At 43.9% G+C, this 25,969-nt stretch overlaps 1 protein-coding gene across 2 annotated transcripts in view; it reads right to left on the reverse strand.

Annotated features, from left to right (window-relative positions):
* SALL3 (spalt like transcription factor 3) overlaps positions 1-14,029 on the reverse strand; it is a 24,541-nt gene extending 10,512 nt beyond the window's left edge. The window contains exon 1 of one of the 2 annotated variants that reach the window (XM_038128833.1): positions 11,786-14,029. In XM_038128833.1, coding sequence (XP_037984761.1) covers positions 11,786-11,864 — 79 coding nt within the window. In that variant the 5' untranslated portion in view covers positions 11,865-14,029. The remainder of the gene's footprint in view (positions 1-11,785) is intronic. The other variant, XM_038128832.1, reaches the window with a different exon arrangement.
* Between the last annotated feature and the right edge of the window lie 11,940 nt (positions 14,030-25,969).

The raw sequence follows: 25,969 nt of genomic DNA on the forward strand, positions 1-25,969 counted from the left end.
AAAAACAGGCTTCCAAACCACATTTTCAGTGTGCGCTCCAGCTCTCGCAAAGTGAGAGCACGCAGAGTACAGACCAGCAAAGCCTCCAACACCCAACACGCTTGCCTCTCTCCTGAGTCTTTCTGAACTAAGACAACTCAAACAAATCTTTATTTACATTACAGATTTGCATTCTAAAAGTCGGGGGGACAGATTCTCTGGTTTTTGCTCAGAATCTGTGGAGTGCCCCAATTGGTAGTACTGACCCTGCAGAGAGAGACGTCGTTTCTCCGAAGGCTTTCACTGGGATCATTTTCCAGTGCTGATTTCCAAACATTGGCAGGCCAGGTAACAGTTGAGTGTTGTTGTTGTCATGATTATGGTTATGATTATTATTACAGCTGCTACTTCCAATATTGCTCCTAAGTGATTGCAAAGGAGGATTGATCCTTAAAGAAGCTGCTAACTGTGTAGCTCCCCTTCCAGCTTTTATCTATATATCGGTATTCTTTTGTTTAAGGAGAGCTTTCTCTAAGCAAACCTCACACAAAAGGTTTCAGTAATTAGTGATGGATTCAGGCAATATAGCCATTCAAATATGGCTGTCCTCTGATCTAGAATGAGCTGATCAAACACGGGAAAGCTAATTATTTCAGACACTGTATAGTGATCACTAAGCCCAAATGTGAACATCTACGACCAAAACAGGTATTATTTTATGCGTTGGAAGACAGTCTCATGATCTCCATGTATCAAAGCTAGTATGTATAACACGTGAGCTTTCCAAAGCAACCTTAACTACTGGTGCCCACTACCAGGAGGTATCGATGTGGGCCTGTTCAGCATTTCAAAATAATAAGCTGGCTAGTGTACTTGTTCTCAAACTCAAAGAAACAGCAGTTTACATTTGAAATATAATTTGTGAAAAAGTACATGAGGAATGCAGCAGTATAGTTATTTATTGGATTCTTGGATTTCTTGCTCTGCTCTCAATGAAATCAATGGTTAGTTTTGTGCTGTCCCAGGGGGACCAGGCTCCTGCCTGTACAAAGTGGGGACCTACAGCTCTGTTTTGCATTTCTCCTTCCCTCAACTCCCATACCTTAAAAATAGTGAGAATACTTTTCAAATGACTGATCCAAGTTCATTTACCTCATCATCCATCTGCCTTGAAATAGTTAGGGACTCTTTTAGAAAAATATTTCAAATAATGTCAAAGATATGCTAGGGGTTTTCTTCCCTCCAGTTCAACTGCAAACCAGACATACTATGAATCTCATCACAATACTTTCCATTTTGGATAAATTATTCTGGCTTAAAAAAAAAAAATCAAACAAATCTCTCTCAAAGCTTCACTTCCTGAGACAGGCAGGCAAGTAGGTGACACAAATGGCATGAAAGTAAATGCTACTTTGCCATGGGTGATGGTACTTTCCTACACAGCACGCTGAGGCTACTAAGATGCTTCACAGAATGACAGCCTGTGGTCTCAATCCAACAAGTCCTACTCAAAGGAGTAGCCTTTACTCACATCTGAAACAGTGCTGAATTTAATAGGATTGAAAGAGTACAAACTAGCCATGCAAGCAAGCACTTCGAAGGGTAAAACAGGAAAGACAAAAAATAACAACTGATAAATATTTTGCAATATATACCTCTACTGGACAAATGGACATTGTCTCCGTATTTCACAAGTGCAATTTCTAGCATCCCTTTCAGTAGTATGTACTGATATGAAAGCACTAAAAGGCACTGTATTTGTTGTTGCTTTTGAAGTGTAAGTCCTCACTGAATTCAACAGGGAGTAAAGCTTAAAAGCATTCTACATGAAAGGCTGGTTTTGATTCTTTGTTAAAACTCAGTCACTTTATGAATGACAGAAATCTGTACCAAAATTTAATCACTAATTCAGGATACTAAAAATGTTAAATGCAAAAATATTAAGCTACAAATTAACTTTGGTATTTTAATCACAGAATATGTCTATTCCAGGAAAACATAGAATTTTTCCACATTTATTTATGCTTTATAGCTTGTTTTCACTTTCTGGTGTATTACAAAGTGATAGAATTTGTTATGTTGTGAAGAACTTAGTCTCTTTCCTTTAAATTTTCCTGAAGAGAAACAATATTTTTTTTTGTTATTACAGTGAGGATCTGATATGGTAAAAATTTTCAAGGACTTTGGCGGAATTGAACGAGCACTTGCTTAATCTTACAGATATTGGTTGAATTTTGCAGTTCTTAGTTACACAAAAGGTGTTGAATGGGAGTTTTGTCAAGCAGTCAGGATCTCAGCCACTAATAACCTCTCGGTTATTTTCTTTTTCTCATTAGTAGTCTAACAGCTAACACACTAATCTGAAGCTGCTGTGGGATGCAAGATGAATTACAGCACATCAAGCTTCCCTTGTGAAAACAGGTGAAAAATCTCAGGCAGCATCTCTCAGATGGTACCTGAGGCGAGCTCCTGAGCAGGTACCAGACCACGGAGCCACGGTGGCTCCAGCAGCGCTGGCACTTTGTACCACCAAGGTCTGGCCCTAAAATTAGCCCACAGAAATTCAGACAAAGGCATTTTGAGAAAGGCACTTTGGGGTGAAGCCATTCAGGTGCTCTGGAGACTCAGTGAGGGGAGAACAAGGAGTTGATGCCAGGAGGCTTTGCTCTGTGACCCTAACTAAGTGTACCTGCCAAACACTTTTCAGGCAGGAGCAAAGAAGATAGTGTTGGCCTGCTTCCTCAGTGCCCAAGGAGAAGGGAGATGGCTCAAACGGAGCTGTGGCTCTTTCAGTCACCTTTGGGAAATGTTCAGAGCTGAGAAAAATAAGTCACTTCAAATGTGTATCCAACAACTGCAGATTACACACACTGAGGATTTGTAAACCTGGCTTTAGCAGTTCTGAGTTTTTATTGCCGGCGTAGATCTTTCTCCTCTGTGTGAGAGGAGAACTTCTTACATGATCTGAAGGGAAAATATAACAAATAAGTGCTTCAAAAATGGTGCTGTCTACTTTTATGGAACAGACTGAAATTAAGCATCACATGCTAGTCAGGTTAAATCTTAAAATGTATGCTGCTTATTAAATCCTTCCTTTCTTAGAACTAATTGCTTCCAGTGTGGAAAAAGCCCCAACCAAATACTGTGTTTAATTTTTGCTCCAGAATCTTTTCATTTTGTCCCATCTTAAATCAGCTCTAGTTCCACACAAGTAAATTAACTGAAAAGAGCCTTTTCAATTACATTAAATAAGGACTGTTACAATAAAATTATCTGTGATTATTCAGTATTTTCTTTTTCTGTTACTCTGTGTCATGAAATCCTCAAATTAGGTGGGATTTACTTGGGTAAAATTAAGTAAGAGAAATTAAGTAAGAGCCTAATGTTTCGTTAGGCTTGCACATATTTTAAATTGCTGATACCTTCCTGAAGCATTCAAACAAATAGGAATCCAACAAATGTGGGAGTGACATATTTTCTGAAGCTTCTTTTTAGACTATACACAATAATACAAGTGAAAGCATGAAAGCATGTTGTATGAATTACTATTTTTTTCTACATTCAGAGCTCCATAATGGAGAGTTAATTAATATTTCCTAAATGTAGTAATTTCTTTCAGGAAAATAAAAAAGCACTGAGAAGCAGAGTAGAAACTGCGAAGAAGTTTCAGAAAAAATGTAGATGTTAGCATCAGCTGAAGATAAAATATCTGCTAACTATAATAGTAAGACAGATGTATAAAATGCTTTCACATGCAAATCCAATAATCATTTCAAAGTGCAACTCACAGCATTTTGTATATTTAAACAAGCATTATTATAAACAAAACTCTGAGCCTAGTGCACTGATACAAGACAACTATTTACTACTCCTATCATCAGAATACTTATTTTTCCTCAAGCACAGATTACATAAAGTAACAACATACGCTAAAAAAAACTCCATAAATTTCTTTTAAAATTATATTAGTTTGGAAACAGTAGCCTTGTAGCAACATATTGATTCTGGAGAAGAACAGTACTACTTTTTCCTTAGCTCTATCATCTCTTACAATTGACGGAGCTGTTAAAGAAAGTTTTCTTAAATTGTTAGAACACGTTTATTTTCTTGCAAATTAATTCTTTTTAACTCTTTATGATAGCTTTGAATCCCATAAAGAAAGATGAATTATCACATACTGAGCCCAAGCTGTGAAACAGGAGGAGACAAATAGAGACCCCTACTGTGTTTAACAATGTAGAAGAAATTCCAGACTCAAAAGAAAAATTTTCTGTCCTTTTTCTCAGCCCACAAAAGCTGTTAGTATGGATTTGAACAGTGGAGGGCACTCTTGCTATGCAAAACCCGGGGCTGACCTGGCACACTCGGTTTGCTCTATTCAGTAGCCTGAATCTCAGAATTTGTTGAGTAACAGCCACCTGTGGCACAGGCACTAACTGTACTCTGGTTAAAACATTTGCAGTTTCTAATCTGTGCAGCGAAGCACTTCACTGTATCAAACACTGGGGCCTTTCTCTGTGGACGCAGATGTGGAACAGATGCAAGCTTCACAAATCGTTTGTAATATCTGCGCAAGATATCATATTAAATAAGACCTGTGCTGTTTTTCAAAGTCATATAAACAGCTACTCCATTGGCTGTTATGGCATAGGTACAATAATTTCAGGTTGGGCAGAATTCGTGTACAAATAATGAGGGTGTCTCTGGGAATTAAGTTTATTTGGAATGCATGAAGTTTTATTGGGAATCCTAAAAAAAAAAATAAAATCGAGGTAAATGCTTGTAACACAGCTGATATAAAAAAAGAAAAAGAAGAAAAACCAAACCAAATAAACTAGAAGAAAGAGGGAGATTTTGCATCTGATTCATAGAGATTCTGCTTTCCTTGGAAAGTGCATAATTAACTACACCTTAAACTACACAACTCTTAACACCCTGCATGAATTAATGAAGCCAATCACTTTTTGAACAAGCACAGAAAGGAGGACAAATTTGATTTTGGAGGCTTGCGAGACAAAGAGCCAATGTAAGGGGCAAATCCTGCATCTCCTAGGTATCTCAAAACTGAACTTACAAGTTCTGGACTCCTTTGAGTAAAATTACTCACGACCAGGAGTACCTGAAAGAGCAAACCTGGCGCAGTTCGATGCCGTTGTGCAGCACAGTCATTTTGGTCTTTCACCATTCCATATTCTGCAGTATTGCCCAAGATGGCAAAGCTATAACGATACAGACCAATCCTCTAGCCTTCTTCATTTCCAGCTTTTGGGGTCATTAGTGCATCAACAAATTCATAAATGAAAGCTATCGAATGGTACCAGGAGAAGAGGTCTCCTGAAACGCTGAATGATGAGTCAGTTTTGATTATCTGGAACAAAAATACAGCAGCACCTGCAGGGTTAATTAAGTAGCTCAAGATGCTGGGCTTCACAAAAGAAAACCTTTTTCCTACTTTAAGGACTGTAAACACTTGTGCTGAGCTAGATGGGTATTTGATAAGCTGTACCGCATGTAGCAAACTCCGAGGGATCTCTAGTTAACACTCAAATTCAGTGTTAACACTTAACAGAACAGTGGTAAGCCGTGCTGCCAAGGTCAACTGCACAGATGTACTAATTGTATTATGAGCTTGACATCTAGTGGCCACCCCTGGCAGGGCAAAGCAGGCAAAGGTTAAATCAGCAAGCCTTGTCAAAGCACTTCTAACTACCCACCCTCAGGGAGAGGAGACCTGGGGAAGCTTTCCGGCGCTCCGCGATCCCACCTTCTGGCCGGCATTCCCCGGCGCAGCTCCCGCGGCCGCCCGCGGAGCGACCCAGCCGCGCAGCGCCCGCCGGCGCCCGGCCCGCTGCGGGGGCTCAGCCCGAGCCCGGGGTGCGCCTCCCTCCCTGGCTCCCAACTTTGGAAATATCCCCGGGGTTTCTTTTGCAACCTGTGGTAGCTTTCAGGTTTCTGGCGGAGGGAGTGGTGAAACTGGGGGTGCGGGGGGAGGAACCACTCGCGCCAGTGTTAGAAAGCGGCAATAAGCATTTCAGAAGGGTTTTTTGGTAAAGATTTACCTTACACTGTAATAATGGATGTTGTTCAAGTATGCTCGCTTTTTGCACCCTAAATGTAGCAAGGAAATAATAAAGCCCCCTCTCTTTAATTCTCTATCTCTTCACGTTTTAGCTCAAAATATACAGATTTTTCAAACATGTTGCATTATGGTTTTCTTTTTGGCCCTTACAAACATCTGTCTTTCTGGCTTTCATAGTTTTGAAGGGTATTTCCTTGATAAGAAGAAATGCTCTCTAGGTCTAGCGGCGCTATTACTGAACCAGCTCCTAAAAGTACATTTTGGCCTAAATTCCCTTTTTTGAATTAATGGACAGCCTTCACTACATTTAGTGGGAAATTTTAAGAGTGCAAAGGAAACAGGATTGCCATTGATATATAAAATTCAATATGAATGTACTGCTAGAATTAGATTTACCAGTGCTTCCTCTGGAAAAAAAAATGTAGACAATTACTCTGATTTTACAAATACAATATGACAAAATAAATTATTTTTATATGCTTTATTGCAGAAACTGTGTCAGTACTTTACTATTTTAATGTCATGCCTGACCTGGTTTATTATCAGCAAAAGTGATTGACTCATGCCCTGGCTGCTGGATAGTCAACAGATATGCTTGTCTATGTTTGGCAGACAACAAATCAAATGAAGGAGAGATATCGGGAAAATCTTCCCAGGACCCAGACTATTTTTCAAATGGCACTAATACTCTTTATTAATTGGTTTATTTTTACACTTTTTCTACTGACACATGTTTTTTTGAATTGTAGCTTTTCCTCTGTCTTAGGCAAGGAAAAGTAATTTTCAACAGCAAAATGTATGCATATTAATAGCTTAATTACACAGAATTTAAACAAACACCTTTCAAAATTTCCTCCCTCTCACTCTGAAAAAAGTGCCTTAATGTCTGCCTCAGGAGATGGTAAGACTTCAAGACCAGCATCACTAGATAAAATCTGACCCAGTTTTGTCTACTTCCATTGTTATACATACATCAGCAAATTGGCCGATTGCTGTAGTTTCCTTATTATTCCAAATATTTTTCTATGTCCAACATAATTCAGTGCAGAGTATTTTCAAAATTGCACAAACACAGATGTTACATAGTTTGAACATGAAGTCTCTACTGTAACAGCAAAAGTATTTATATAAAGTTTCAATTACCATTTCTAATCAAAGGGACAATTTATAGCCATACTAATTTGGCCTTTATTTGTCAAAACAAAAACCCTTCTCTTACACTTGCCTCAGAACAAATATTTGCAAAAATCACCTAAGTTTTATGTTTGCTGACGGCTGCTTGTGACTCCTCAAGTTTAAAATGCAACAGTGTCTAAGCAATAGAGAATACCTCAATTTCATATGGAGGAATGCCCCCCCCCAAATTTGTTTTAACCCTCCCTATATGCAGATGGAGTGACCACACTTGCATGAGGCTGGCTACTACATACTGAACAGTGTCTTTGCTGTGGCTGAGCCTGTGTGTCTGTGTACATACTCCGCAAGAACACTAAGTGCAGTCACCAAACTGCCCAAAACTGCACAGCCCATTCCCACTTTACCAAGATGAAACAGATCAATTAGTTTAGACTATACTCTATGTAATGAAGAGTGGGAGAAAAAAGAGGTCAAATATTTTTTTAAATGACTGATAAAGGCACATTAGGAAACTCTTTTTACATAGTTCACTACAAGGTATCCCTTCTACCTCAGGCTAAGCAATAATACATCTTTGCCAGAAACTTCACATGAAGAAGTCCAAAGCACCATTTATCATCACTCTTACCAGAACACTCTAGGAATCATTTTTCAGCACAAAAAAAAAAAACAACCAAAAAACCCCCAAAAAAACCCCAAAACCAAAGCAAAACAAAACAAAACAAAAAACAAACCAAAAACCAAAAAACCAAAAAACCAGAAAAAACAAACCCCAAAAAAAAAACCCCCAAAAAACCCCAAACAAAACCCCTACAAACAAACAAAATACTTCCTATTATCCCTACCTTAAAAATACAAATGCTATGTATATGGTTTAATTTTAAAATTAAATGGTGTCAAAGAATGCTTATTGTATCTACAATTCTGATTCATTTGTAATCTGTTGAATTAGGCAAGTGTATTAGAAATGTAATTCCAGCTATTACAATGCGTTACATTTACTGAGAAACTGAGATTATTGTATTCTACAGGCAGTCATCTGAGTCCTGCTGCTGCTGTTTTTAAATTATTTCCAGCAGATCTTCTCATTTAGCAACCTCAAGTTGTGGGGGTTTTAATATGTATTTTTGTTCACTCTTCTACACTGCAATTATTCAAGAAATATATCGCCATCAGCTGCTTGTTAACATTTCTTTTCAAAATTATTTAAAAATATATTTTTAGCATTTCACTTTTGATTAACAATTTCAAACGATTTCGAGTGTGTATCTGTAGTTGATGACATACTAATTGTCTTCAGATTTCCAGCAGTTTCTCACCACCATGATAATGTCCTGTTTGAATGCAGTTTTGTTATGCTGTAGCCCAAGCTGGCTATAAAATTATTTGTTTAGATTCTAAAACTTTTGTGATAACATTAGCATGAAAGTTCTGCTGTGACCAGTCAACTTAAAACCCGGCCTAATGTTTATCTTGCATCCTGCACCCCAAACTTCCCTGTTTCTTTCTGTTGCTATGAATGTCCCTTCACTGTGAGGATTACATTTATGGGACATTAATTTTTAAATGCTTCACTTTATAAAATCTATTTTGAGGCAATAGTAAACATGATTTCATTAAATTAATAAAAAGCTTCATTTGCTTAGTCTTGCATTACCTCCTTTGGAGACAAGGAGCAAAATGAGCGAAAAGGCTACACATATGAAATAATACTGCTTGAACAGTTTGCTTTCTTAAAATGACAAATATTCTTGTGCTGTGTGAACTATTTTTGGCCTGTTGCAAAATATACCCAGGAACTGTAGCAATATCTTGATCACAGCTGTGAACAGAAATGAAGAACACTGACTTGACAAGAAGTGTTTTAATTCACAAGATTTGGAACTCTCATTATATCTGGCCTATAAAATTGCTTTCAAGTATGGCAATCATTAGGCTTCCTAATATAATGTGTAAATGATTTACATTACACTAATGTGCACTAGATAGCCCTCTGCTCCTGTAGCTTGTCTCCACCTTGTTCACATTTCTCAAATGAAAGTGCAAACTCAACTTTAGCTCGTTAATTGTCAGCCATCAAGGATTTTAGTCTATTAATTAAAATATGTTTTAATAGAAGGAAACATAGTACATTTTGATAACAGCCTTCTAAGGCTGAAAAGTATTTTTACATTGTTGCATTTTAGGGCTGCTGTGAAAGCCGATTTTGTGCTATTCAGGGACCACAATAATAACGCTTTAAAATTCCTCACTGGGATGCAATGTAGTCCTTTTGATGGAAAGACTGTCTTTCTCATTCGGCAGAAATAAATCCATTCATTTGATCATGTAGTCATTGAGGGCAATACAAAACAAACCAAGTGTGAGAAATTCTATGTGATGAAGTAAACAAAACAAAACCCCCCCAAAAAGGGGAAAAAAAAAAACATTTCCATGACAAAAAGATTCTTTGTCCTTAATCTACCCACCATATGCAAGCGTTTCTTTTTAGCATATCTCTTGTTCTAATCTCGGGTGACATGGCTACATAGATAAGATTCACAAAACAAAACAAAAACCTAGTTTAACAATTTTTTTCAATTTATTAACTCACCAGGAGTGTCATAATGAAGTAGTGGGGTTTTATTTTCCTGAGTTGAAATGGATTCAGAGCATGTAAAAGTTTATAATGCTAATGATAAATTCTTGGACCTAGAGCCCAGCCTAACACAGATGGGCTCAACAAATCTTGCTTTCATAACAAAATACTAATTCTTATCTGCTTGTCTATATTAATTTATTTTACACTACCACAGTTTCCTAAGGAAAAAAAAATAAATTGAAAATGCACAGCTTTGCTCCTCCACCGTGACAGAAGGAAGCATTTCTCTGTGTGCCTGTTATTGTCAACCCAAGTGGGTTTTCCTGGAGCAGTGGCAGGAACCCCCTTAGCAGCTTTGGACAGTGTGGGACTTGCTCCCTGCCTCCCCAAACACCCTGGGAAGGAGTGGGAGGCTTAACAATTTCCCAGTCTGACAGATGTTTTAACCTTATGAAGTGGATTCACGCTGCCTTAAGCTTCAGGGCTGTAAAGTTCAGATACAATAGTCAAAATCCTCCTCAAGCTTCAACTTTGCTGCCTTTCTCTCCCCACAGATGCAACCTAAGAGTAATTATAGTTTTAAAGCAGAAGAAGGACTTTTTTGTTTTCCTTTTCTAAGGGGGAGAGAGAGAGAGAGGAGATAATATAGTGGAGCAAGAGGCCTACACAGAAAGCAGAAAACATTTGGGATCCCTCTTGGTTATGCCAGAAACTAAGAAATCAGTGGGCTCTGTGTAAAGAGGAAAAGAAAAACTTTCAAGTGGAAGCTCTCAACTTAGTCCATGAGAAGAGAGCATGGGTTGTGGTGCGCCTTTGCATGCCGCAGCAGTGCCAGGGACTACTAAGGAAATTAAAACTAATTAAAAAAAAAAAAAAAAAAAAAGGTAAAAGGAAGAAGAAAACCCTGCAGCCCTATTCCCGAAAAGAAAATTACAGCAAAGTGGAAATAAAGCAGGATTACAGTCCAAATCTCCCCAGCTTTGGACACTTGTTCACTAGCAGCCTGGCAGCCCAGATGCATAAAAGCAAGTGTGCGTGTGCCTGCGTGTGGGGAGGAAGCGAGGAATGGCGGATGGGCGAGAAAATAACCCTTTCCCACTGCTTACAGCCGGCGCGACAGGGGCTGGTGGCGGTGGTGGCACTCCGTGTCACCTACCACTGATAATAATTACAGTCACAGCAGAGCCAGGAGGTGAAGGGGTGAAGGCAGCGCAGGAGGGAAGGCTAAAAGCTGCTGTTGAATCCTCTCGAAAATAATGAAACCAACTCCTCTGGCCCCGCGCACCCGAGCGGCCTTGCCCACTCCTACCATGGTCCCCCCCGGTCCCCCGGGGCGAACGGGGGGAGCGCCCGGGGCAGCCCTCGCAGCCTGGGCGGGCGAGCCGGGGCCACGGGGGCATCCCCAGGCAGCGGCCGCCGTGGGGCTGCCCCGGGGCCCGGCAGCCCACGGCCCGCGGGACCTCCCTCGGCCCCGGGCAGGGCACCCCGGCCCCGGCCGCCCCAACTTTCCTGCCGCCGGTGGGACGAGCGGAACATGGCTTCTGTCCGCTCCGAGCCTCCGCCGGGAGGGAGCAGGAGGGGGGGAAAAGGGGATACCCAATAACACAGAGAGAAGGAACGCAGCGGAGAGGAGGAGGAGGAGGAGGAGGAGGAGGAGGCAGGCGCTGCTCCGGGGCGCCCGTTCCTGCAGCTGCTCCAGCCCGGGTGAGTGAGGAGGGAGGGCCGAGCCCCGCCGCCGAGCCCAGCCGCGATCAAAGAGCTGGGAAGGCCGGGAGGTTGCTGCTGGGAGGGCTGCCCAGGCAGGGGGTGGGCTGCAGAAACTTGGCTAAACTGCGAAGTTCTCAGTTCCGCTGCCTCTTCCCCCGGCTGCTCTAATTCCCGTTCTCCCGCTGCAGAGTAATTGCGTTCCCATGTTCACCATCACCATAAATTCACCTATCTCCATCCGAAACACACTCACAAAAAGAGAGAGAGAGAGAGAAGGAGAAAGAAGCGACGGGAGCCCTTACCGTGCTCAGAAACTACCTCTGCTTGCAGCTCTTCGTCCGATTTGAGATGCTGGGGTTTCGCTTGCTTTCGACGAGACATGCTGCTAACTGAGCCGTCTTGACTCTGCTTTTTGCAGAGGCATCAGCGACGTGGAGGTGGCAAGGAGGGGGGAAGGAATTGGGAACGAAGGAAGGGGGTTTGGGGACTGCAAATAACTGTTCACAAATAAAAGTCGAGTCGCAAAACAAACCAAACAAACAACAGAAAAGGCAACCAACACCCTGGGAAAAAAAAAAAAAAAGGCAAGGCTAAGCAGCCAGCTAAACTGGGAGTGAGTGAGTGAGTGCGCGGGTGAGCGGGTGAGCGAGCGGGGGATGAGCCGGGCGGGGTGTGCGCGGGGCGGCGGGGTGTGCGCGGGGCGGCGGGCTGGGGCGGCTGCGCGCAGCGCGCATGGGGCTCAGTAATTATGATTGTGAATAATGCATGGCGATTAATGGTGCTGGGGGCGAGCGCGGATTGGCGCGGCTCCAGCGGACTCAGGCTGCATATGTAAATGAAGGACGGGGCTCCGCAATTAGCCGCTTCGCTCCGCCAAATGATGCGTCTCCCCGGCACCGGCAGCGCCGCCTGCGAGAGGCACCGACCGCGTCGGTGGCGGCGGCAGCGGCAGCAGCAGCGGCGGCAGCAGCGAAGCACACACGCACCACGCAGGAGGGAATCTGTTTTGCACACACTTTACACAACATATGTGCAAGGTTCACTTGTTGGGAAGGGTCACGATCTTCGCTTTTCTGTCTGTCGTGCTTTCTTCCCCCCCGTCTCTCAGTTTCTTTCGCTCTGCTTTCTGCACTCTCTTTTTTCCCCCCCCCCTTTTCTTTCTTCACATCACTCTGAGTCCTCTGCTTTCTCGGTCTCGCTTTCCCCAGAAGTTGAGCTGTAAGGCATCTGATTTCTGTGTGTGAGTAATTTCTTCCCAGGAGGAAAAGAAACTTTTGTGTGTGCCTTTTCCTTTTCTTTTCGGTGTGCTTTCCTTTTCGGCGTTGTACTGCACTTTCGCCTTGATCTTCACATGCTTCTCTTTAGCTCTTCCTCCATCCTGTCTCCTTTCCCGTCGCTCTTTCTGTCTCCCCTTCCCGGCTGACTTTTGTTCTCTCCGCTCTCGAAAGCGCACGCACGCACAAGCAGAAGACCTTGGGCAGTTTTGTCTTTCACCTCTCCTTCCTTCTTCTTTGTCTTGCAGCTTCTTTCTCCAAGCAGAGACTCCCCGTTGGTGGTGGTGGTCACTTCCTGTTGTCCATTGGTAGGAAGTTTTTTTTCTTTCTCCCTCTCTCTCTCAGGTTGTAATGACTTTTTGTGACACTCCTCACCCTTCCGCCCACCCACCCCCCCAGGCTCAGCCGTGTGTCCTGTTAGCTAATGACAGCGGGCTCGCGTGTGCGCCGATGAGCAAGTCCTTGGTGTCCAGCAAATAGTATGGATCGTCTCCCAGTTTTGGGGGGTGGGGGTGGCTGTTGTTGTTGTCGCCGGGTGATGCCCCCTCCCCTGCCTTGCCTCGTTCTCAGCGGCGCCGCCAGCTGCTCCCTGCGCGGCGGCTCCGCCGGTCTCTTGCCTCCGCTCCGTGCCAAGGAGCGCTGCGCGCACCGCGGCCGCTCTTGATTTCGGGCAGATAAACTTTCAAGTTTGGGAGAGGAGCGGGTCACACGGCAGCTCCTCCTACTCTCCTCCTCCTCCTCCGCCTCCTGTGCCGCGCTGCCGGGGCTGCCGCCGGGGCTGCCCCCAGCCCCGCAGCCCGATCCGCTCCCCGCCGCCGCCGAGCCTCCCTCTCCGCACGCACTTTCTCAACAGCGGCTTTTCTCCCAGGCCCCCCCTTTTTTTGTAAAAGTGAGGGGGGTGGGGTGGGGAGAGACTTCCCTCCCCCCCACCCCCCGCTTTCCACTCTTATCGCGTTTCAAGTTGCCGGGGAGCCGGGCCGAGCCTCCCCCACCCGTCCCGCCGACTCGCGTCCCTCCCGCCCCGTCCGTCCCCCGGGGAGGCGGGCGGCCCCTCCGCCGCGCAGCAGCTCCGTCTCCCCGGCCGCCGCCACAAGTTGCCGCTTCCCGCGGCCGTTCCTGCCCGCCTCCCCCTCGGCCGGGGCGGGTGCGGAGCGCGGCCAGCCCGCTCCCATGGCAGCCAGCCGCCGCTAGGATGTACCCCACCGTCGCCGATGGCCGCGGCGCAGCACCGCGCAGGGGCCCGCAGTGTGCGCACTGTCCTGTCGAGCGGCTCCGCGCCGCGCTGTGCATGTGCGCTCTCGGGGCGGGGGGGGGGGGCGGGCTCCTTCAGCGGCTATTGCGGTCACCTCCACCGTTATGTTTTGTTTTCCTATTTTCCTATTTTTTTTCTTTTTTTTTTTTTCCTTTTCTTCTAATATGTTTTTCGCAACCCGGACCCGCCGACCCCCGCCCCGTGCTGCGCTCGGCGGAGCGGCCCCGGCGCCGGCCCTTGCAGGGGCGCGGAGGCGCAGCCCACCTTGCCGGCCGCGGGAGGGAGGCAGGCAGCTCCGCGCGTGGGGCTGGCGATCAGTGAAAGGGATTTCCTCCTAATACCCCCACCCCAGCCCGTGTAATCCAGCCCTAGTCCTTAAAACACACTAACCCCGGCTTCTTTGGGAGCCTTCTCTGTGTAAACTTTCCCTGCTGATAGCTCCCTTTATCTCGTGAGCTCCGATACCCTGTCTCTGGGCTTTCGGTTTATTCCCCGCTTTTATGTTGGTAGGCAAACCAAATAAAGTTAGAGGCGACAGTTTAGGCCACTCCGGATAGTTTGCTGACATGCACAACATCCGCGACTTCTGTGGGGCAGGTATTCGTTAGAAACGGGCACGACCCCTAAGGGAAAGAACACTGAAACTCCAGATCAATGTTTTTTTGGTATTAGACGACTGTACTTTTCTGTCTATCGTTTGGGGAGATGTGTACACGACAGTCCTTGCAATGATTGCTCGCTTCACAATTAAAAAACTTGTTTACTGCCTATAAATCCTAGTGCATCTTCTTCCCGTGCATCCTTCCTTGCTGAAAGTTTTGTCGCACTGAGAGTGTTCCGTTTAAAACACATGGAGACAATGGTGATGGTGGAAATATGATGCAATTTTCTAATATGAAGTGGGAGGAGACGAGTCCATTAATTGATCATGGGTTTTTTTCCGACAGAAGTAGGGATTTATTGCACCCGACTCATACGAATAACACATTGTGCGTGTGTGTGTATGTGCTGCGTTAGGCTGTAGGCAGAGCGCAGGTGAAAGCGAGCATCTGCGGGCTTTCAAGTCACCCGCAGCACCGCAGCTGTGAGTAGGGAGCTGGAGATGGGACTGACTCTTCAAAAAGAGAGAAGGACATTTTTTCTGACTTTTTTAAGTGAGGAGGCTTAGCTAGTGCTTTTTTTTTCGGCTGAGATATTTGCCCGGAATGAGTGAGGACGCACTCTCCCCTACCTCGCCCAGGCATTTCCCCCCACAATTGCAGTAGTGCATGAAACGTGTCAGTTTTCATCCAGTCATATTTTGAAAAGATTTGTTGTTGTTGGTGAGACAACATTCCCCACCCCCCTTCACCACCCATCCCCCAAAACTTTGGCGTTTTCTATTGCTCGGTGCCTGGTAGTTCCCTCAGCAGCAGACGTTTTCTAGAAGAACGTTTAAAAGTGCGATGTGAGGGGGCAAAAAAAAAAAAAAAAAAAAAAAAAGGCAGCTTATTGGCAGCGTTATAAACCCCAAACTCTGTCTTTTGTAAAATTAAAAGAATTGAAAATTAATATCATTTTGCGGAACGTGAGAGAATCTTTAAGTGGAAAATTAAATAATCCCGTCTTTAATGTTTAATGAACAATGGAGAACACAACAGGAAAGAAAGGCATAATTACCAGATTTGTATCTCTTGACATTAACATATTCTAGGGTTACAGGTGATACATTTTATGGTTTCTTTTCCCTTATGCCCCTCGCTTTCCCATTTTTTCTCTGGGAGAGCGAGCCGGCCGCGCTGCGCGAGGGCTGCGGAGCCGAGTGCCGGGCGGCGTGGAGCGGGGCGGCTGCTGCCCCCGCCGGGGAAGAGCTGCGGAGCCCCAGCTCCGTCAGGCACCGCCGGCACGCACCGCCGGCGACGGCGCCCATCGCCGGGGGAAACTTTCTACGCGACCTGAGTGGAAAACCCTGTCAGTGCAGCGGGCTCGGGAGGCGAGCGGAAAGTTATGAAGTGATACGCGTCTCCTCCGGTCCCTTCCTCCTCCCTCGCTCCCCATTAGACCGCAAAGTTTTCCACGGACCTTTTAATTAATCTTCTGGAGTCGAGGGAGAAAAAAAAAAAAAAAAAAAAAAAAAAAGTAATGATGCGTTCGCTGAAGTTGGGCTGCGAAAAAACACGGCCACTACAGTTGAGGGGGCGGCGGGGGGGAGGGGATGGAATCTCTTAGCCGCGTAAATCTCTGCGCACCCGCACAGGTAGGGGCGCGCAGGCGAGCGGGGAGCGCGGTTGCGGGACCGGCAGTCACGCGTGTTCCGACTCAAACAGCGCCCGCTCGCTTCTCCCTCGCCGCGACTTGTGGGTCCACCGAAATACTTCACTAGTGATGGGAAACAAAAGTGGTTTTTTTTCCTCCGTAATTAAATCTAATTTGTTAATTGTCTTCTTCTTTTGCGATGTTGCTTTCATTGTCAGAAGCGACACGTTATTATTCTGCCTGCTTAATAATGTCATTTACCAACCAGTACATTATTTTTTAGATTAATGCAACACCTAGTTATACGTTTGCTTTAATTTTTATCCTTATTTGGAGTTCATAAAAACCATCAGAAAGCTTATCTACAAGATTGACTCTACAAAGAGTATATAAGTAATTCTGTCTACACTTATGCTTTATACAAGATTGTTGTTCTTAAACCCGTCAAAGTTACCAACGTGCAGATAAGATGGATCTGACATTTTGTGCAATCCATCTAGCGTCTTTTAAAGTTATTATTTTGCTCAGCAACTTTATTCGAAGGGGCATGCAATTATTTGTGCTTTATTTTCTGTCATCTCCTACTCTTCCTGGCAGGCTGAATTACCGTCTTCCCACCTCCTTTCCGCACCATAACTTTTGTTTGAGGACCCTGGGGTTAAATCCAGCAAGAATTTTTTCTGTTTAAAGCTGCAACAACTGACCAGTAATTCGTTCTCACGTGAGCAAAGATATTACCATACTAATATTATTATTGGTAAGAAGAGGTAATTGATAACACCACCTGCCACTCCGCAGCAATCATGATGATAAATGCTTCCATCAGAGGGAAATCTGTGCTTGGTCTACCACAGCCTAACCCAAACAGCATGTCAAATGTCAATTATAAAGATGTTTCTTTTCTATTACAATTTTTTTTTGTGGAAAGCAGCTAGCCCCACCACGAGATTCATAGAACCAGTCTACAGCACATCTTTGCCAAACGTTTTGCCTTAAACATTTCACTTACTTTCCTTTTATTTAATACTTGGGTCTTTAATACACCCTTGGGTCTAAATAAACATTGATTCATATATACAAAAGCTTATGTTCACACGTAGCAAACTCCAATTACCACCCACTTCCGTTCCTTAAACTAATAGCTGATAATTTAACCAAGAATTTAAAATACTTTGTGGACCATTTGTAATACACATCTTTGGGGCGACGTTATAAAGACAACACACATTAAAGCTCATACATATATATCATTCGCACATATAGATGCATAGGTGCTATATATATTAAGCCCCTGTATTTGTAGTGCAACACGTCTGCCAGTGCATACTCCAGGAAGTGCATGTAGGAATGCAGCATGCATGTAAAATCAGTGGGCTTAGTCCCTTTGCAAAAATCTGCATGCTTCTGAAAAATACAAGTGAGATGCGTGTATATATATATATATATATATATATATACATAAATACATAAATATGTATATGTATATACTGCAGGCACACACACAAATAAACAATGTTACATTGTCTACTGATTCTAGCTATATTAATAGTGTCAGCAGGTATAAAAACTTTCATTGCCTTGGTTACAGATATGCTCAGAAGATTATTATTAGTTTGTATTAATAGATGCAGGCCTCAAAAGACGAAATCAGCTATTGATAATTGCAAGAAGTATACAGCAGCTACTGTATCGATCGGCTTGTCCCTTATTCCCCTGGTATAGGAGAGATAAGAAGACACACTCTTTAGTGCAATATAATTTCTTTTGACCTATCTGCTTGCTACAGACTTATGATGAATAGCCGGAGTGGTTAAAGTCCTTTATCACGAAAGTTACCCCTTGATATAATATTGATTCTTTATAACTAGCTCCAAACACAAAAATCAAACTGTCCACTTGACCATCATCATCATCAATATCATCACAAAGGCTCTGGAATAAAGATCAGCACAGGACTGAAAACGCTTTCTATAATCTGTCCCCCTAATCTTTATTTGCTGATGATGAAAAGAAAAGGGGAGTGTGTGTGTGTGTGAGTGTGAGTGTGTGTGTGTGCACGCCGCGGGGGCGCGGGCGAGCGGAACAGGGAATGTCATCTGAACAAATAATAATAAAAAACCACCCCGTCTTAGCTTTAGAAAAAGACCGTTCAGCCGCCTTCAAAAGAAACCAAGTGATGATCACCGAAGTTAATGATGACGCTTCGAAGCCCCGCTCTGCTGAAGGAGGGGATTCAAGTGCGGAGAAGGCCCGGCGTGATATTATACCGGGGTGCCCCCCCTCCGCCCCCGAGCGAAGCGGTCTGCGGTGAATACAGAGAGTTATGTAAGAAGCAATCACGGCAGAAGTGGGATCAGGCAGCATTCTCCTTGGCTAGAGTCAGGACTAACAAGTCGTCTTCTCACTTTCTCTCCTTTTGCTGGTCCACGAAGCGATCCGTCATTTCTTTTCAAATCACCTTGTGATGCGGTAAAGGGGGAAAAAAATGTCCCACGGCAGGAAAAAAAAAAAAAAAGAGCCTAAGAAACGAGCCGCTGGTGTTTGGGGTGATGCTTAACGAACATCTATAGGATGGTGTAGACAAGAAAAAAACTCCATAATCCACATGTACATTGCCCTAAATTAACGGCACTTTCTTCGCCTTCCCTCTCCATAGCACCAGCATGCTTTTGCTCAGGGTTGCATTAGCACAATCACCAGTAATTACAAGCGTGTGTACACTGGGAGAATGAAGATTGGGAAGGTGGGAAGTAGGACGTGATTCCCCTTTGGAGCAATCAGGACTGGGAAAGGTTTCAATCCATGCAAACGGTACGGTGATCATATTTAATGGGCTGGTTAGGCTGGCGCACGAGCCGAGGTGCCATTTCAGCGCAAGTTTGCTCTTTCCAGGCGAGAAGGGGAGGCGGGGGGAGGGAAGGAAGGACAGCGATGGAAGCGGCCACGGCGGCTGAAGTTGCATTCACTTCGTCCAGCGCCCTAAGGGAGCATAGCTCGGGGAGAAGGCGCTTTCCTTACCACCAAAATGCTTTGTGGGGAGCGGGGCGGGGGGGGCAGTGCCGGGCTCATCCCAACAAGAGGCGGCCGCACTGAGGGACGAGCGGGGCCTGCCCTGCCCTGCCGGGGGTAACCGGGCCGAGCCCGGGGGGCTGCGCTGGGCAGGGCCCGGGGAGCCGAAGCGGGCCGGGCTGGGCCGTGCCAGCTCGGGCCGTGCCCGACCCGCGCCGCCGAGCGCCACCGGGCGCTACCGAGGCGGCGCGGCTGCGGCTCGCCCGGCGCGGACACGGAGCGGCGGAGCGGCCCCCGCCCCACCGCAGGCTCCGCCGGGGCTGCCGGCTCGGTGACACTCCGGCCGCCCCGGTGACACCCCTGCCGGCCCTCTGCGCCGCCGCCAACATCTCCAGGGCGAGCAGATTGCTCCCTGTCTTCCCGTGCCCGCTCCTGCAGCCTCGGCCCCGGCAGCCGCGGGACCGCCGCTCCCCCACGGGGCTTTCCCCGGGGGAAGGTTCCCACAGGGAGTTCCCACCCACCGCTGTGGCCCAGGGAGTGTCACGGAGGTGGCAGCCGTGACAGCTGGCGGCTTCAACACTGGGAGTCGCGGCCAGGCTCCTGCCATTCCCGGCTCCCTCCTGCCCGCGGATCGGGAACAGAGCCCCCGCACCCATGAGAGCGACAGCAGCAACGATTACACTCATCGTTCTCCCACAGAGGAGTTTGCCACGCGAGCGGCTCGTAATTACGGATTTTAAAAACTTTCCTCCTTCCCACCAAGTCCTCAGTACCCCCTCTCTCTGCTCCTCCTCTTCACTGAAAAAATCTGCGGGCACATTGAAAAAACCCCGACCAACAAGGCAGGGCAGAGAGGGACGGGAGAAATACGAGGAACTGCTGTGGCCTCAGTTGCCTCTCCTCATTAGGGCACACAGGCACAGAGCCCTCTTGACGAGTTCCCCAGCCCTAGCTGGTGTATCAGAATTGTTCACTGACCCTTGCTGTAGATATTGTTGGAGAATGAAATCAGTCAATCAAAATTTTAAAAAAGACAGTCTTCTGTCCAGGTTGTGACATCTGCCCTGAGATGAATTATAAAATGGGCACCACAAGTACACACAGGTGGATGGAGGATTTTCTTAAGATTTCAGTGCTTTTTGGGATAGCAAGAAGCAAGGTTTCTCAGAGGATGCAATCTAATCCAAAGTGGTGTCTTCCTAAAACCAGATGATGACAGAAGCACAAAAATTAAGTGGAAATGGACAAATGCATTGTGGCAATGACTGGTGGGAGAGGGGCAGAAGGGCACTTTCAGCCTTACACTACTGATACATAGAAATAGTTGATCAAATGGTGATGGACAATGGTTTGTTTGTTTTTTGGGGGTTTTTTGTTTGGTTTTTTTTTGTTTGTTTTTTTTTTTTTTTTCAACAATGCATATCTTTGCTATGACCTAATGATATGTGTGCTATTGAACTTCACAAAATGCATTCATGCTTCCCTTGGCAGGTCTAGGTGTAAGAGTTGATGACTAACAAAAGTAATATAGATTAGAATCAATTCCCCTTATCTGGTGACAAAAAATAACATCGTGTCAGCACTGTGTACATCCTAGCATCAAATGACACAATATAATTTGATTAGTTGAATAAATAATCAACTATATAGGTCACCTACTTGTAAATTAGATTACCCTGCTTGGGTACAGGCAGCACCTGATTAGGAAACAGCTTCTCTCTGTGTCACTCTAGCTTCTCTTTAGAAAGAACATCTGATATTTTCAAAGGCAAGGGCTTTTGGAAATACTTTTATAATTTGCAAAATCCTATATGTATTTTCATGTTTGCATGTAACATTAATGCAGTTTGTGCTAGTGATACCACTTTTACTACCAAAGCTAGCTGAGTTGTCCCTCTTTGTCTGAGTATTTGCAGGTTTTAAATGATAGCCCATGTGCTGTGATCTGAAATAAGGATAGCTGAAATACAATCTTTTTGAAAACTAGGCAGCATACATTTCCATAAATGATTTTGGCTAGTCCACTCAGACTGCACACCCATATGAATAACTGGAATGTGAGAAAGAATAAAGTGTTAGATAAGGGAGCATGGAAACATTTAAATTCTGAAGTCCACTCTGAGGAAGATCATCAAATCTCAAGATAAGTACGTGGGCTTTTCAATGTAAACCATTATGTCACACTGCAGAAACAGGAGAAAGCTCTAAGTATGTGTGAAGGTTTTAAAGGGTTGGCATTTCTGCTGGGTTTGAATCTTTTTGTGATACTCTACTGGCCAGAGAGACCTCTGAAAAACTTTCAGGTGTTTTAGTTTTTCCACAACTTCTGAATTTTCACAAATTAGGTAAGCAACATGCTGGAATATGGTTTCTTTTCAGACCATATGTGTTCATTCATATAGTGTAGCCTGGGTTAGAATCATTCAGAGATGTGTAGAAATCAGGAGGAGGAAAAAAAGTGCAGCCTGTAATGAATACTTGGTAAAGAAGCGCAATTAAGGAGGAAAGAAAGAAAAAGGGGAGTTTGATAAAACAGATAGGAGACTGAGCCACTTGTGTAGTACGAGAATGGTGGTAAGGGCAAAAAGGTGAAACAGAGATGATGGGAAGGGAGATTACGTGGACAGAGGGAGAGGAGTCCAGTGTGTGACTGTGGGTAAAAGAAGTGTTTTAGAAATTAGCAAATGAAAAATTACAACCATTATTTTACATGAAGAGTTATGCAAGGTAGGATTCATAAAAAAAAGCTTGAGACTCTTAGAAATAGGACAAGATTTTGAGGATTTTTATATATCAGATCTGTGGATCCTGTTTAAAACTGCTCTTCTTTCAAAGCAGAATAAAACAAAAGTTTGTTTGAGAAGTTTCTAGGCATAAAGAAGGCACAAAGCCTAATTTCTGATATGACAGTTTCTCTCTTTGGATGTACCATTAATAAAATAAAGAAAAAATATATAATTATTCCCTGCTTTGCTTTCTAAGAACTCCAGCAGCTAATAGTGTCACATTATTGTATATCTATTACATACATATTTTATATATAAAAGGCACACCTTTTAGTTTAAAGTGCTCATAATGTGATCATAAAATAGCATGCATTTTCAAGTATGCACATTAGACTCCTTTGCTCATATCACCTGATAGCCCTTCCATTTAAGATAAAACAAAATGGCAGTAGTACTAACTTGCTGGTTTTGTTGGTTTGGTTTGTGGTTTCTTTCACCATTGAAAGGTATAAAATGGTAGGATGGTAATAGGAAGGGTGACTCAGATAAAATTTATAAAGCATCACTTTTGGGTTGCAAAGATTTACCTAAAGAGTGCAATAATGCTCCCAAGTCATGATTTTATACCATTATAAATAATGGTATAAACAAAATCTCTATTGTTGCTGGGATCAAAATCAATTGATCAGTCAATCACCCTGCCTGCCTCTGCCTGCTACCAGGAATGATACTGCAGAATCTGTCCTTAGCCCTCTTTGTGAGAATAAAGGAAGGGTTTTGCTTCTCTGTTTGGAATCTGTTTCCTGAATGAATGCATCAGCTTTTGTGTGTGTGCATGTGCACCTATTTGTGTGTATAGAAACATTTAGTGTGTATAGAAATCATTTAGTTTTGAAAAGACCGTTAAGGTCATTGAGCCAGGTATGTACATATCATTGTCACATACAGAACTTTACAGATATACCAATGTAGAGCTGAAAACCTCTATTCTCTTCCTGAACACAGAGCTTGATTTTAACGTTACATCTAACCATGCATTCCTCTTTTCAAAATTATTATCTTAACAATTTGTGAAGCTGATTGCAGTATCTATCCGTGACAGTAGTTGTGCCGTGTTTTCCCTGTCAGGTGCAGAGAAATATTTCTGGTTGAAAGATACACCTTTCCCCATAGTGGGAGATTTCTTGTATGTATTTATTTTTTTTGTATGCTCTCAAAGCATAAAAATGCGTCTATATCATATGTTACAAGCACATTTTGCAAATGTAGAATCTGACTCAGAGACACTGTATTAAATTCATGACAACAATGAATTCAATCCATTAGGTGAGTTTCTCTTAATTTTACAAATACTTCATATATTAGGTTTACATTTAAACTAGAGAGGAACTGAGACATACACAAACAGAGGGCAGATGAAACAGAAGGTTGAGACCAACAACTCATATCTTATGGTTAGAAAAATTTTCCATGATGGGCGGGCAATTTTAGAGTCAACATCAATATGGTTTCTGATATTCCCCTAAAGAACCTGGACAGGTCAATGCCACAGACTGATAACAAGTAAGCCAGCCAACTTCCTGCGCCAGCACAACAATTTGTATGTCGTTTTGTTCTCTGGCAAGGGTGCATTACCTCTGTACATTTCTAGTGCTTCCTCTTATCTGCTCCCCTGTCTCTGCTTCCATGAGAGAGCAATATCAGCTCTGTATCAGCTCAGTGCAAGTTGCTGTATTTGAAATAACCTTAATTTTATTTAGGTGTGGAGGAGCTCCAAAAGGGAGAGGGAAGGTGCACAGGGGTAGGAGGAGGGACTGTTGTGATGACAATGCTGTCCTGCAGGTCCATCCTTCTGTGTGTCAAATCCTGCCTGAGATAAAAGGATTATCACTTAAATGCAACACAAGTCTGGTTGCTGAGCTTCACCATGTCCCCAATTGTGGAACGGGGCTAACACTCTCTGATGTCACAGGTACTGGACATTAATTCATGCTCCAAAAGTGGACATTACATGGGGATGGACAGTGCCATACTGTGAAGCCAGGCAGTCCTGTCAGGAGAGGAAGAGCTTGTCCTCTTAGTTTGTCACCAAAGAGCTGATTTATGCCAAGGGTTTGCTTTTTGAGGAAAAAAAACCCCTCTTTTAAGCCTTGCTGCAAGACATTGACATGCAGGCAAGCCAGGTAGTCTTGTGTTATTTTCATGTACTTGAAATCCATATAATTTATTCTAGTGGTCAAAAATAGGATAGGCGAGGTGGTACCACATACGTGTTCTTTATTGCCTGTTTCATTAGCTGAGTTGTTTGGATCCTGCTGTTTTCAGAGAAAGATTTTTGTATTTGACACATGATGCTAATATCAGTCATTAGGTACAACTGCCTGTGATTGGTGCTCTATAAATACTTATGCACAAGTGGTTTGTGATTGTTTCTGCTGTGTAAATACCTACCAGAGAAAGCCCTGCACTGGCCAGGAAATGAATTGGATTTTCCTACAAGAAACACGCTGAAGTGTTAATAGGTAGTGAGACAAAACTCTTCTAAGCTCCTTTGCAGAGGTAATGAAGATGGTTTCAGGGATAGGTGGCCTCACTGAGGGACCCTGCAGGTGCTGCTCCTAGTGTCAAAGACCCCTGCAGCTTCTTCTGGCTTCCAGGTAGTGTGACATCAATGCACATGCACAGTGTGTCTCCTCCACTGGCTTTTCCTACCTGAAGGGACCAGACCAGGAAAGATGGTGTGCTGGAAAGCTTGGTGTCATGTGGCTGAAGTAACTACTCAAAGGGACTTCTGCCATGGCAGATCACTGAAGTTTGGAGTTTGCCCATCCTTAGCCTCATTACTCATTCTGCTGTCACTGTTTGACAGTTTGTGTCATACTCCTTAGTGTCTTTCAAAAATATCTTCAAATCCATGTGTAAAGCTTTTGCACACATACTGAGTAGTCTGTGTTTGGATGTGATGACAGTCCAGGTTCACATTGTCTTTGTGGTAGGATTTTCCCTTTCTGCATCAAGAATACAAGGTAAAACCACTAACTTTGTTGGTTCTTTCTGTAATTTGAGAGAGAGATACATTCTTCACCTTAACCCAGGAACCACGGATCATACCTCCAGGTGAACAAAGGTAACAAAAAAAATGGAGAGAAAAATGTTTTCACTTTGTCGATACAACTTTGCTGAGTGAAATTTCAGTCCAGGCCATGTGAAGACAGGAGCTCAACTTCTGGCTTACTGGATAAAGACAAGCTCTGAGGGGCTCCTACACAAACAAACAGGACCTTCAGTGCTGGTGTGTTAGTTCAGCCAGGAAGCTGCTCTTGGGTTGGCTACTCAGCCTGTTGGGAAAGCTATCTTGAATTCAGTTGCTGAAAGCAAAATGTAGTCCTTAGAGAGGTGTTGGAGGTTAGGAAGTCCAGGCATTTCAAATGCGTGAAGAACAGCAGCATCTTAAACACTGGTTAACAGCAGGTTGTAGAGAAAGCAATGACCATGATAAGGAAAAGCATACCAATGTCTTCGTAATCTGCATTTGCATGGGGCCAAATGTATTCCTGCTTACAGAAGTCAGTAGTCTGATAGCCCAAATTATGTGGACCTGCTGATTTCAATGGGAACTGCATCCTGATATAATATAGAATCAAATTTGGCTGTTACATCAGATTGGTGTAAGTTACAGTAATTTTGAACATCTGTTGAATTACAATTAAGTATGATTATGTACTTCACCCCCTATAGTCATTTCCTTACCTAATTACATCCAACCACTTTGCATGTTGCTATTGAATTTGCCCAGGTATGCTTCTGAGTGAGTACTCCTGTAGCTCTGCAAATGTGATGATGTTGAGACAAGAAAGTACTTTTTTAAATTAAGAGCAATTTACAATATGTTACACTTTCAACATTCAATTAAATAATAAAGATATGAGAATAAAATCCTTTTGCAACTCCAGGGAGCCACTCATGGAATAATCTGCAAATAAGATTAAA

The sequence above is a fragment of the Motacilla alba genome, chromosome 2, assembly GCF_015832195.1.
Source record: "Motacilla alba alba isolate MOTALB_02 chromosome 2, Motacilla_alba_V1.0_pri, whole genome shotgun sequence".
Classification (NCBI taxonomy): Eukaryota; Metazoa; Chordata; class Aves; order Passeriformes; family Motacillidae; genus Motacilla; species Motacilla alba.